General features: G+C 30.3%; 1 protein-coding gene across 1 annotated transcript; it reads left to right on the forward strand.

The window, feature by feature from the left end:
• Positions 1–4,493: 4,493 nt before the first annotated feature.
• On the forward strand, positions 4,494–11,271 carry LOC114264323 (glutamate decarboxylase 4). The gene is made up of 7 exons (XM_028204927.2): positions 4,494–4,758; positions 6,042–6,246; positions 7,345–7,545; positions 8,705–8,919; positions 9,613–9,866; positions 10,047–10,099; positions 10,545–11,271. The coding sequence occupies exons 1-7, from the start codon at positions 4,664–4,666 to the stop codon at positions 11,058–11,060; spliced, it is 1,539 nt and encodes a 512-aa protein (XP_028060728.2). The 5' UTR covers positions 4,494–4,663; the 3' UTR covers positions 11,061–11,271.
• The last annotated feature ends 813 nt before the right edge of the window (positions 11,272–12,084 follow it).

Below are 12,084 nucleotides of genomic sequence, written 5' to 3' on the forward strand. Positions count from 1 at the left end.
TTGGAAAACAGTTAATATTATTTTTATGAAGGGTTTATTACATTTTCTACCCTTAAATTATTGTCAAATTGTCTACTTAATCCATAAACTATTAATTGAGTCTAGTTGATTACTAAAGTTTATAAATAAAACCTATTTAACTCCTAAATTGTCGATGGAATCTATTAACTTCCTAAAATATTTAATTTAAACCTATTTAGTCCCCAAAAAGATTAGAAAAAAAAAATACCCATAAATATTATAAATTAGTAAAAAAATTTACCCAATTAAGATTTTATTATAGAAAAATTTTAAATTTGTTTTTACAAGTGTTTTATTTCATTGTGTGTTTAAATTAGTATTAGACTTTAGTTTCTCATTGCCAATGAAATTATATGAGTATTCGATATATTTAATAAGTAGAACTAAATAATTTAAATAATAACAATTCTCTACAAATAATACTAGAAGAAAATAATACATTAATTAAGGTATAAAAAAAAACTTAATGAAATACTTAAAAACAATTAATTAGAAATTATAAACGAAATCTAACATATAACACTATAAAGGTAAGTACATAGCTATTGTAGAAAATAAGTAATAAAATAGTATAAATAATTGGGAAAATGTCCCTCTCTAATTTTGGGTAGTAGAAGAGGTCCACAATTTATTTATTTTTTTGGTTAGATAAGGTCCCTTACATCCTTTACTTCTATTTTATTCAAAAAAAATACCAATTTTACCTTCACTTTTCTCTCTCTCTTTACATGTTTGGGTCTCTCTCATCCATCTCTCTGATCTCTCTTTTCCCAAATCCTAAAACCCAAATCCATCATCTCCTCACTCTCTTACACCGCCACATCTGTCCATTTCCACTCTGACGATCGCTTCATCACCGCCGTTGGCTCTCACTCCGACATCATCTTTCCATTTATCTTCTCTCTTCTCTCTTCTCTCTCTCTCTCTACAGATTTGGATATCTCCACTACCTCACAATCTTCTCTTCCCAAACCCTAGAACCCAAATCCACTATCTTCCCATTCTTCGGCACCGCCATCTCTGTTTTTTTTAATTTATTCCGACAACTGTTTCATCACTGCCCACCTTGTCCATGTCTTCGACACCAAGTTTTGAACCCTTTTTGCTGCCTTCGCGACCATGTCCACCTCGTTGACCTTGCCCACTACCATGATGATGAGTCCTTGATTTATTTGATGAAGAATAAAGAGTGGCCAATCATAGATAACAAAAAACCCACGGATCTTGAGGAATTTAGAGGACTTGTTAAAATTTCTCTAGACCTATATCAAAGAATTTGAATGACCTACTGAAATTTCTCTAGATCTATACTATAGAAATTTCACTAGACTTATAGTAGGTAATTTTCTCCGGACCTATACTAGAGAATTTGGAGGACTTGGTGAAATTTCTCTAGACCTATACTAGAGAATTTGAAGGACTTGCTGAAATTTCTCTGGACCTATACCAAAGAAATTTATTCGTAAAGAGAAATTTTTTTTGAAATTTCACTAGACCTGTATCTGAAATTTCTCTGTCATGTTGATTTTCTTTGAATTTCCTCTACAAATGTAGTTAGGAAAATTTACTTGCATGTTAATTTTTTTTAACACATCTGATTTTTCTCTGAAATTTCTCTGCAAATGTAGTAAGAGAAATTGACTTGCATGTTGATTTTCTCTACACATTTCATTTTCTTTGAAATTTATCTACAAATGTAGTCAGAGAATTTACTTGCATGCTAATTTCTTTTAAAAATTTGATTTTATCTGAAATTTCTTTGTAAATGTATTTATAGAAATTTACTTTCATGTTGATTTTTAACTGAGTGAAATTTTGTCAATTTTTTTTTCTTTTGAATTTCATATTCATCATGGATCTTGTTTGATAGATCTCGACAAAGGGCATTCAAAAAATATGATTTTTAATAAAAATGGACATCTAAATTAAAAGTTATTGAATTTTTAAATTTTGAAAATTTTCAGGAAGTGAAAGACGTTTGAATGTAAAATGTAATGATATTTTGGTCCAGTAATTTTGGAGGGAAGAGACACATGTTTTTGAGGGACCTGAGGTATTATGAAAGTTTAAGATGTCATTTATCTCCTAAAATTGTAATATTAAGGATCTTTAAAAAAAAAAATCCTATATAATTACCCTTACCCTTTTAAAAGAAATTTACCAAAAGAACTATTGCTTACTTTTCAAAGATGGAATAAAAATTTAAGATTTTTTAAAATAAAATTTTAACTAGATAGGGTCTTTTACTAATTTATAATACTTATGAGTTTATATTTTATTTTTTTAATCCATTCAGGGACTAAATAGATTTAAGATTAAATAGATTTAGATTTACATATTTTAGAAATTTAGTAGATTCAATTGATTATAAATGAATAAATGTTTGTATGCTTGTCGATGAATAATTATTTGTTGTTCAACTGTCAAACACAGGTTTGCAAAACAAGTTATTGAAATTTATTAGAAAATCTTTTTTCAAGTGTTTGTATCCCAATTAGTTCATAAGATATTTTTATATTCTAATAAATCCTCTAATTCTCATATTTAAGGTATTCTATGGACATTTCTACCCTTATAAATATTTTTTGAGCGGTTAACAATTTGGTGATGTAAACATTCATATTTTACAATGTGAATAGTCACATTGATAGTGTGAACATTCACAATGTAAATGTGAATATTATTAGGGGTATTTTGATAATTATGTCATCCGTAGGACTTATTAGAACATAAGAAAATAATGTGAATTAAATGAAATATAAATAGGTGAATAGACATTTATGAAAAGGTGGCCCCAACAAGTTACATTTATTTAATACATAAATCATAAAGTATTGTTATTGTCATTTTTTCTCTATAGCCAAAGTAAATTCTACTTATCAATAAAAATAACATAAATTACACACAATTAATTTTGGGTAAATCACATTCACCTCCTCAGGTTGAAAAAAATACAATTAGTCCTACGTTTTCGACATAATTACACTGACTATCCTCAAGATTTTAATTCACTTATACTTGAACTTTTTTTTATTTGTAATTTGTTAGTCGTGTGAATGCAAAAAATTATATTATCATCTCTTTCCTACTAAAATATATATTGGGCAAATTTCAATACCCTCTTATACACGTGAATTACCCCCATTTCATTTGAAAATAAGCACATACCCTATTGTGGTTTGTAGACTGAAGTACACAGTAAAAATATTTCGTTCAACTTAACAGTAAGTGTGAAACACATGTCAAACATAAATATACTCATTTTTTAATTTTGAGGAGGTAAATTGCACATAAAATAAAACACATGAGATTATAGTGCATTTTGCTTCCCAAACAAATGATAAAAACATATGTAGTTCATATGCTTAGATTACTTATATACGGAAGTATTTTAGTCTTTTCCATTAAATCATTAATAGACCTAATGGTACATTGTAGTTCACAAATCACAAATGGGCTATGTAATTTCTTCCAAATAAGGAGGTAATTTACACATGGGCCAAACTATAAAGGGGTAAAGTGAAATTTGCCCGTATATATCTATCTTTGCTTATTTTAGTGTTTACCCACCATAGACATTAATTTTGGTCACTTTAATCATACTAAAAGAGTGGTTTGTATAATTATATCAAATGTGTAAGGTTAACTATATGTTTTCCAAATCTCAAGAGAAGTGAATATAATTTACCCAATAATTTTTGTTTAAACAATAAGATATTTGAATTAAACAAAATAAAGCGCCATGAAAGTACTGATTTTCTTCATCTATATTATTGGTAATTCTTAAGATTATTATTCAATAGTATTCGAATTGGACCGGACAGTCTCCATTCCAGATCTAGGACAGTCTGGTCCAGTTCAGCCTATTGGGCTCACTTTTGAATCCCTTTTCGATAATTAGAATTGTTCACATTTTAGAATTTGTTGAATATATTATTCCTGTAAAAAATCAAGCCGATCAGATAACGGATACTATGTATTCGGATCACTTTTGTTTGGAAAAAAAAAAAATAGACGGTCAAAAAATTAACGGTTCATAAAAAAATGATCCGAATACATAGTATTAGTTATCCAATCGATGTGATTTTTTATAGGAATAATGTACTCAATAAATCTTAAAATATGAACTGTTCGAATTATTAAAAAGAAATCCAAAAGTAAGTCTAATAGGCCGGACTGAACCCTCCAATCCACCATCTAAGTAGACTGGAGGCAAGCTCGGCCTATTCGAATATCATATGATGTTATCCACTTAGTGCTTTCAACTAATGACTTCGCAAATAAAAAAATTTCAAATGGGATGATGATATTGACACAATTTTGTTGAGCAGTAGATATATATAAGAGACTTTATTTTGCGATTTCTTAAGCGCTGAATTCCAAGATTACTTAACAAGTTTCCTTAACTGTCATGTAAAGCAATCCTTCACTATTTTTAAAAGCAATGAATACATAAATCAGGAAAATTATGGAAAGACTTGAAGATTGTTCTAACCTTCACTTACAAGTCAAGCAAGACTAGGCACCAAGTCAAGCACAAAAGAATATGTTTATGCCTTTATAGTTTATTCCCATTTGGTGAAGCCCAACAGGAACTGGAGAGAGGGAGAGAGAGAGAGAGAGAGAGAGAGAGAGAGAGAGAATGGTTATCTCAAATGTTCAAACCCCAGAAGAAATATCATCCAGCTTTATCAGTTCAGTCTTTGCATCAAGATATGTTCAGGATCCTCTACCTAGGTTATGCTCACTACTCACATTATAGACCAAATTTTGGAACATTTGCTCTAATTGATTTATTTTTATTTTTAGAGGAATTTGGGGAGGGAAAGGGACTCCTGGGCTCGAATTCGAGTTTTGGGCTTGGTTGACTCCGTAGTGTGTTTGGTTAGGGGATTTGAGTAAAGATTTAGAAAGGAAAGTTGAAAATATAGATGAAATGTGAATAAAATGTACTTATATTTTATTTAATTTTACACATATATATATATATATATATTTTCCAATCCTTTTTCAAATCTCCTAATCAAACAAAAGGGGCTTTGCCATCACTTGTTATTAGCAAACTTGTGTTTGGGGCAAAAACCATAAAGCAATCATTATGGACCTAAAAATGTCTTAAAAGAAAGCCCCAAAATTATGTTGTCTTTTGTACTACTAGTTCATTAGAAAGGCCCACATTTTAAATTTAAAGTTTCTTATAAAAAGACCCATTCTCAATTTAAAAGGCCAAAAATTTTGGAGATCAAATTTTTATTTTAAAAACATTTGAGGCTTTTGTCTTGCCTGTTGGGGTTTTCTGCACTTCTACTGTATTTTTTTCCCCCTTTTTTTTAATTACTAAATTATGATGCGAAGTCTCATATTTGTAATATAAAAATAGAGTTTCAAGTTATAGACTCTATTATGGATGCGAGTTCATCATGTTTTTGTTTAATTAAATATTTATTTGATTATTATTATACATTTTTTTTTGGTTATGATTACATGATTTTTGTTTTGTTTTGTTTTTTAATTTTTTTATGTGTTTCTTTTTTCATTGAATATTTGATTTGTGATGGCTGAGCATACATAATCTTTTGATCATAATTTTTTATTTATTTATATAATATATATGAAAGTCTCCTTACTTAAAATTCACTTTGGGCTCAAACAATATCAGAGCCAACCCTGGTTATTAGTAATTATTTTAAGGATAAATTATAGTTTTTACTTTTTTAACTTGATTCAAAATTTATTTTGGTTTGTATTATTTCAATTTGAACAATGTTAACTCTAAGCCTTGAATCCAATTTCAATTTGGTCCTACTGTTCAATTTTTTGTGAGAGATATATGTTAAGAAATTGTGAATTTTGACAACCATTTTTAACAGTAGGACTCATTGAATTTGGATTGAAAATTTAGAGTTAGTATTGTTAAAATAGAAATAATACATATCAAAGTGAAATTTGAGTCAAGCTATAAAGTTTTTATTTATTTTTTGTTTTTTGAGCAATTTGGTTGGTTCAATGGTTTAATTCAGGTATAGGATGGGAGAGAATTCAATACCAAGGGAAGTGGCATATCAAATAATCCATGATGAATTGCAATTAGATGGTAATCCAAGGCTTAACTTGGCTTCATTTGTAACCACATGGATGGAACCAGAGTGTGATAAGTTGATGATTGAATCCATAAACAAAAATTATGTTGACATGGATGAGTACCCCATCACCACTGAGCTTCAGGTAATTAAATTACAATCCAATCCTTTTTTATTTTCAATTCCCCAATTATTAGTTTCTCTCTTTCTATATATATATATATATATATTATTGGTTTGTTAGCTGTTAAATAGTTTTTGAAGGAATTGAATCCCCAATCTCTCCCTTAAAAACACTTGCCATTGATGAGATTGCTGATATTGTTGAGCAACAATCATCCTGTTTTTCTCGACAAAAAAAAAAAAAAAAAAAAAAAACATATTTTTTCTGTTCTTGAAAACAAAAAACATAAATTAATATGGAAAAGTTATTTGACAAATTGTTTTTGAAAATTGTTTGTAGAAAAGTTTTGAAAGCACAAAATTTCTAGGAAAGACTTCTACTAAAATATTTTTCTAAATTTTTTAAAACTACTTTTGCACTAAGTTATAAATTATTCAAAAGTTTAAACTGTTAGGAAACGGATATAAAAGTTAATATGATATTAGAGTTCTGGTTGTAGAAGATCTCGAGTTTAAGTCTTGTCGCCTCTATTATCTTTATTATTAAACAATCTATTCTATCTGTCTTCGTGCATCTTGCTTTTTGGTCTATTTGTTTCTCTATGTGTGAGACGAGATTGCTCATAAAGGGAGTGTTAGAATGTTATACATTGTTGGACTAATTTCATAGTTATAATAGCCCGTCAGAATAGGGTCTCTTTTGTCCCAAATGTTTATCAACCTAACAATTTATAAAAATATTTTTGAAAACGATTGTCCAAATTGAAATGAAACTAGGAGGCTTTCAACCTCATTCAATCGCAGAGTGGCTTTGATACCAAATGTTTCCTGTAAAAATACTAGAATGAATCTGGATTTATCAGATAAAAATGATAATTTGGTGAACCTTAATTTCATGTAAATTTGATCACAAGCAATTAAATGAGATAATTAGCAATATAGCCTTAATAGATAGAACAACGAATGAATTTTTACAAAACAAAAACAATTGTCATATTAATGAAAAATTCTGACAAACCTACCATCAATTCTATGATCAATGAAATGTAATGTTAAAGAAAAGACTAATCTAAGTTTCGTTTTGTCATATTTCATTTTGATTATTGGAATGTTTTTGCAGAATCGATGTGTGAATATGATTGCAAATCTGTTCAATGCACCTTTAAGGGAGCCTAAACAAGCAATTGGAGTTGGGACAGTTGGATCATCAGAGGCTATAATGTTAGCAGGGCTGGCTTTCAAGAAGAAGTGGCAGAACAAGAGAAAGTCTCAGGGAAAACCCTTTGACAAGCCTAATATTGTTACTGGTGCCAATGTTCAGGTATTTTCTAAAATAGATTTGTGCTCCCTAAAGTATACGTTATGTATTATTTTTTTGATAATTTAGATTTTAGTTTTGTCGATTTGACTCTTAGAATTTTCAATTTGAATCTAAATATTTTGACTTAAATCGGATTGTTTAAATCAATAACAAAATTACAATGAATTACACCGATTATGCCAAAGTATGCATTTCGTGTCACTTTGATTTTCAATTTTGACAAATCCATCCCTAAACATTGTAATATAGATAGAGCAAACGAAATTGTCAAATGCAACGAGTTGTATGGATACTAAGGGCAGCCCAGTGGAACTGTTATTTGAGCTGACATAACTATATTATAGCAACTTGGTGGTCCGATGGGACTGTCATTGAAGTTGCCAAATTTTGGTTTTGTTTTTCTTAGTGTCAAATTTGGCACAAGTTTTGATAGATTGTCAAAATTTGACATTGTTGTCAATGACTAGATGTAACCATATAACTATCCAATAGCAGTTGGAAAGACGAGATAATGGTAATGCAAGAAAATGACTCAACTATTGGAGTATGATTAGGGGTGTTCATGGTTTGATTTGGACATGTTTTGAGGTAAATCAAGAACCAAATAGACAGGACCATGAAATCTACCAAACCAAACCATTGGAAAGCGGTTCAGTTACGGTTTGGAACTACAGTTCAAGGCTAAAAAACCTTTGTGCATATTCTATACCTTGCTAATTACAAATAATACATGAATAACAACGCAAAGTTCAATGTCCAAATACCAGGAAGATGGAATGATATGATTTAATATGGTAGGTATAATATGTTGTAAAAATACCTAACATCTATAAATTATATTATACATAGTTCAGTTCAATTTTAAATCGAAAGGTCAGCATAAAATCGTAAACCAAATTGCAGACTATGGTTCTCCACTTTTGATTCAAAAAATTAAACTAAACCACATAGTTTAGTTTAGTCTGGATTGTTGGCTTACAGTTTTTGTGAATTTTTTTGTTCAATCCTAAGTGAGACTGCCACATTTTGGGCATTTTGGATTGTGGGCTAGCCATAATATGGCAATGGCATGCTAATTTTGACATTTAGCATTGTCTATGCACTAACAAGGTGTTATATATGGGGTTAATTACATGAATTCAATCTTGTTGATATATAGGTTTGTTGGGAGAAATTTGCAAGGTACTTTGATGTGGAATTGAAAGAGGTAAAATTGAGGGAAGGCTACTATGTGATGGACCCAAAGAAAGCAGTAGAGATGGTGGATGAGAACACCATTTGTGTTGCTGCTATCCTTGGTTCCACCCTCACTGGCGAATTCGAAGATGTCAAGCTCTTGAATGATCTTCTAGCTGAGAAGAACAAGAAAACTGGGTTAGACACTCTTATTTCTTTATAAATAGAGACTTATATCTTATGCAAAACATGCCTTGTTAAGCAATATGGAATAATGCACTATTATTATTCATCTCATTTATTGTCAATCCCCTTTTTTCTTCTGGTTAAATTACTTTACATTTTTAGTTTTTTAGTAGTTTTTTGTTCTCGTAATTTTAGCTGTATTGATTTTATTTTTAAATTCTTCACGTTGTAACAATTTAATCCAATTGATAATATGCCTCTTTAGAATTTGGGCTGAGATTAAGAAGCATAATAATCCAATAATTTTTCTCAAAATGATTGAGGGTATACTTCCAATTTGAATGAGAGCTTCTATTTACACCATAAATTTACCTCATTACACCCACTTTTTCATTAAACTCCTTTCCAAATTTAAATTTTAAAATTTTATCTAATTATACCCTATATAATTCCAAATATATCCTCATTCGTAACATTTTAAACCCTTACTCTACACTTTTCCCAACTGCCTCTAACCATCAATTAAGCTAAATTGACACAACATAAAAAATTAAAGAACAAAATCAATACAACAAAAATTACACAGACCAAATTGATAGCACCGACAAATTGCAAGTACCATTTGCCCTTTCTGGTTTTCTTTGGACTTGCCATTTAATTGCTTACAATCTGCTTCTTGTTCTCTCTCATTCATTGGATATGTAGATGGGAAACACCAATCCATGTAGATGCAGCTAGTGGTGGATTTGTGGCACCATTTATATACCCTGAACTTGAATGGGATTTTAGGCTGCCATTGGTGAAAAGCATCAATGTGAGTGGACACAAGTATGGGCTTGTTTATGCAGGAGTTGGTTGGGTTATTTGGAGGAGCAAAGAGGACTTACCTGAAGAACTCGTCTTCCACATTAACTACCTTGGGGCTGATCAACCCACTTTCACCCTCAACTTCTCCAAAGGTACATACACATATATATGCATCAAAGTAATTCCATCAAACAAAAAAATTGGAAAAATTAACATAAATGGATAGCCTTAATCTGTTTGTCACACCTACTATGTGACAGTGAATAATTGCTTAAAAAAGCATTTTATTTTTTTTTTATATATATATATTTGAATTTGGTTGGATAATGCAGGATCAAGTCAGATTGTAGCTCAATACTATCAATTTTTACGCATGGGCATGGAGGTAAAACTCATCCTTGTTAAATTAATAACTTACATGCATAAAAAAATTAATATGCAGTTCTTATTCATTCAATATGATGAGACCAGACTCAAAATAAATGTATGTGCCTGGCCACACATTGATTTTTCTATCTATCTTTCTGTGATTTTGTTCTCACCAATGATTATTATTAAATTCCTCACTCTTTGGAGAAACTTCAGTTTTCGGGCTCCCAAAGTTTTTTCTGAAAACATATCTGCCAATCAATTTTTCTAACATATGTTTGTTAGGAATATAATATAATAATAAAATTACTGCTCTCTCAGCTGAAATTTTTAAATGAGTTAGTGATTAACAATTCAATAGAGTTTGTCATATAATCTTATATAGTTACATAGTGAATCTTTGTTAACGTATCTTTATTTATATCAAATAAGTTTTACACAATGAATATAATGTGATGTAGGGTTACAAGAAAGTCATAGCCAATTGCACGGAAAACGCAAAACTGCTTCAAAAAGCCTTAGAAAAAACTGGGCATTTTGACATCATTTCAAAACAAAAAGGCATACCCCTTGTAGCCTTCACACTCAAAGACCCCCACAACAAGAGATTGCCATTTGAGCTCTCAAAAGCTTTAAGACACCATGGTTGGATCGTGCCGGCCTACACCATGCCTGCCAATGTCGAGCACATGACAGTCCTTCGTGTTGTCGTGCGGGAAGATTTGAGCCGACAACTTATTGAGAAATTGGTTTTTCACATAACAAATGCAACGTCTGAGCTTGCAGATCAACTGGTACGGCCTGCTGTGCCAAGGATAGCATTTACTGTGGAAGTGAAGGAAAGCGATGAAGAGAGGGGTGAAGAGAAGGGGACTTTGCATATTCCTGCAATGGGAATACATTGGAAGCAATACAAGCCTGAAATTGTTGTTAAGGAAGTGCAAGTTATGGGTGGTAAGACAAAGGGAGTTTGTTAGTTGAAATCTTTTTACCTGTGATACAAAATTGCACACAATTCTCTAATATAATGTGGAACTAATGAAATGTATTAATCTCATTTTATATAGGAGGATTGTATCTGATTATGTGATCGGATGGTATGAAAAACTGTTCTTAAGCTCTAATTTGTCAATGTGTGTTATAAATAAAACAATAGATCTCATGTACTATTGCATATTAAGTGACAAACTAGTTCTTGATTTTAGGGTCATATATTCATTTAGTTTTATGTTATCATTCTTCTTCTTATTCTTCTTCTTCTTTTTTTATTTTTTTTTAATTTTTAATTTTTAAAATGTCTCTTGCTATTTGTTGACATAGTTAATGTGGAATTCTCAAAAGACAGGATATATAAGTCCCAGTCTAGGATGAACACCAAAATTGTGAAAACTCGACATTTTATTCAAAAATAAAATTCCAAATTTGTCCATCTATTTACACCCTTAATATTGACTCCACCTCGGATGGGGCAAACATACCCTAACAAAAATTGTGGAAAAAGAAGAAAAAAAAATTGCACTAGAATATCAATTTTTATTGGCATAATAACTGAAAAGTAATATTATAGGTTGTGTTAAAATACTATATAATATAACTACATGCACACTGTTTAATTGAAGAATTTAAGTGATTGCTTTTGTGCTGGACCAAATTACCTAAAGAACACCCAAATATTATGAAACACTCTATTTGGTTAAGTTTTTATGATTTATTTTAAGGAAAATGATTGGTGGCCCTAAAAAATTTGCCCCTAATGCCCCTAATTTCCATTTTTGGAAACTGTTTCTTTTTTTCTTTCTTTTTTCCTTTTTTTTTTTTTTTTTTTTTACTTAAAGTGGAATTTCGGGGCATTCGAGCCCCGAAATTTAGGGCCCTCAATCACTTCCGTTATTTTAATTTATTTTCAAAAACTAGTTTAGAGGAAAAATAAAATAAAATGAAAGACTTATTATTTTCATGGCGAATTATATTAATAGTCTTTATAGTTTGGGGCTTGTATCA

The sequence above is a fragment of the Camellia sinensis genome, chromosome 11, assembly GCF_055761805.1.
Source record: "Camellia sinensis isolate YWXY chromosome 11, ASM5576180v1, whole genome shotgun sequence".
Lineage (NCBI taxonomy): Eukaryota > Viridiplantae > Streptophyta > Magnoliopsida > Ericales > Theaceae > Camellia > Camellia sinensis.

What these genes read in the sequence shown, in the direction of transcription:
- LOC114264323 (XM_028204927.2), top strand. Translation starts at nt 4,664, where the DNA reads ATGGTTATCTCAAATGTTCAAACCCCAGAAGAAATATCATCCAGCTTT. An exon ending in GTTCAGGATCCTCTACCTAG is followed by an intron (nt 4,759 to 6,041) that starts GTTATGCTCACT and finishes GGTTTAATTCAG; the next exon opens with GTATAGGATGGGAGAGAATT. An exon ending in CACCCTCAACTTCTCCAAAG is followed by an intron (nt 9,867 to 10,046) that starts GTACATACACAT and finishes TGGATAATGCAG; the next exon opens with GATCAAGTCAGATTGTAGCT.